This window comes from Cynoglossus semilaevis, chromosome 7, assembly GCF_000523025.1.
Source record: "Cynoglossus semilaevis isolate Cse_v1.0 chromosome 7, Cse_v1.0, whole genome shotgun sequence".
Taxonomy (NCBI): Eukaryota; Metazoa; Chordata; class Actinopteri; order Pleuronectiformes; family Cynoglossidae; genus Cynoglossus; species Cynoglossus semilaevis.
Genome location: NC_024313.1, coordinates 12826765 through 12828252, shown reverse-complemented (window position 1 = coordinate 12828252; position 1488 = coordinate 12826765). Strand labels below are relative to the sequence as shown.

At 45.7% G+C, this 1488-nt stretch overlaps 1 protein-coding gene across 1 annotated transcript; it reads left to right on the top strand.

The window, feature by feature from the left end:
• Nucleotides 1-6: 6 nt before the first annotated feature.
• On the top strand, nt 7-1488 carry LOC103381286 (zinc metalloproteinase nas-14-like). Its single transcript, XM_017033565.1, has 6 exons — nt 7-21; nt 115-229; nt 662-834; nt 1010-1091; nt 1212-1333; nt 1421-1488. Exons 2-6 carry the CDS (start codon nt 150-152, stop codon nt 1432-1434), a joined length of 471 nt encoding a protein of 156 aa, XP_016889054.1. The 5' UTR covers nt 7-21; nt 115-149; the 3' UTR covers nt 1435-1488.

The window sequence follows — 1488 nt, the reverse complement described above, 5'->3', positions numbered from 1 at the left end:
ATGAGATCGCAGAGGGACTGGGTAGGAGCTGCGTTTGGTTCTTCACATTATTCACCACAGCACTGAAGCTTTACGATTATTAATGGGGACATTTTATTTTTGTTGTTCAAACAGCTCATCGTAAGTCAGAGATCCAGAGCGCCTTCGACATGATATCTGGCGCCACCTGTATACGCTTCAAGAAACACACCACAGAGATGAACTACATCATGATCATGGCTGGGTTAGGGTGAGAGGAAAATACCACTTCAGGGTATTTAAACTGAACAAATTTAAAGTCTGTCCAACTGTTGCTCTACGAGCCAGTCATTAGCCCATAAATCCAGCAGAGGGCAGTAAGAACACAGCAAAATTCAGACTACTGGGTCAGAGTCACATTTTAGTCCATGCTTTGTCAACAGTTTCCAAGGATGGATCCATGTCACAGTGAAATGTTTAAATACTAACTAATAAAAACAAAGTAGCCCAAATATAACCAGTACTATAATAACTGTACTCACCATGAATGTAGTTTTTTTTTTTTTTTTTTACTTTAAGTTGAATTACTGTAAAATAGTTCAAAATGATGCCACATACATTAAAGTAATTAAATAACCCTTTCATTGGCCCCCTGCAGGTGAGGGAGTGAACTACATTAAATTGTGTGTGTGTGTTTGTACAGTTGTGCGTCGTACATAGGCTCTCAGGGAGGGCGCCAGCCGCTGTTCTTTGCACAGAAGTGCAGCGTGGGAAATCTGTGCCATGAGCTCATCCACGCTCTGGGTCTACATCACGAACACACCCGCAAGGACCGCAACGACTTCATCGACATACTGTGGCAGAACATCGTACCAGGTGAGAGCCCCTGAACCCACCGTAGAGCACAGTGTTAGGGAGATATTCAGAAATGAAAAAACACAGTGAAGTATAGAATAGTTCAAAGGTGAACCTGTTTGATCGAGTTCTCCAGTGGAACTCCACGGACCTGTCGGTTCTGATTCTGGTGCTCAGTTCACTCCTGTTTTTGAAGGGAAAGAAAAAAACTTCAAGGTGAACGAAGGCGACACTCAGAATCTGATGTACGACAAAGACTCCATCATGCACTACGGCCAGTGAGTCCTGCCCCCTCCCCCCTCACCCCCNCAACTCCCCCTCCCTTGTGCATGAACGATTGAGTGACATCCCATCATCTGATCAGTAACTGGCTGTATTTTACTGTGCTTTGATCACAGATATTACTTCAGTAAAAACGGCCTTCCCACACTGGAGTCAAAGAGCAGTGGAGGGAAGATGGGTCAGAGGTCACACCTCAGCCAACTGGACCAGATGAGACTGAACAAACTCTACAAATGTGGTACAGAACACGGAGCCTTCAACCACCTGCACCACGTCAGGTTGACATCACAGTCTGACCGACGGTGTTTTTATTTTTCTCTTCCAGGTGAGAGGCAGTGAACGGGACTGAGGCGTCTCCTCTCTGTCTCCCCGTCCTCCCCCCTCTGTCTCCCC

What these genes read in the sequence shown, in the direction of transcription:
- LOC103381286 (XM_017033565.1), top strand. Translation starts at nt 150, where the DNA reads ATGATATCTGGCGCCACCTGTATACGCTTCAAGAAACACACCACAGAG. An exon ending in ATGATCATGGCTGGGTTAGG is followed by an intron (nt 230 to 661) that starts GTGAGAGGAAAA and finishes GTGTTTGTACAG; the next exon opens with TTGTGCGTCGTACATAGGCT. An exon ending in GTGGCAGAACATCGTACCAG is followed by an intron (nt 835 to 1,009) that starts GTGAGAGCCCCT and finishes CTGTTTTTGAAG; the next exon opens with GGAAAGAAAAAAACTTCAAG.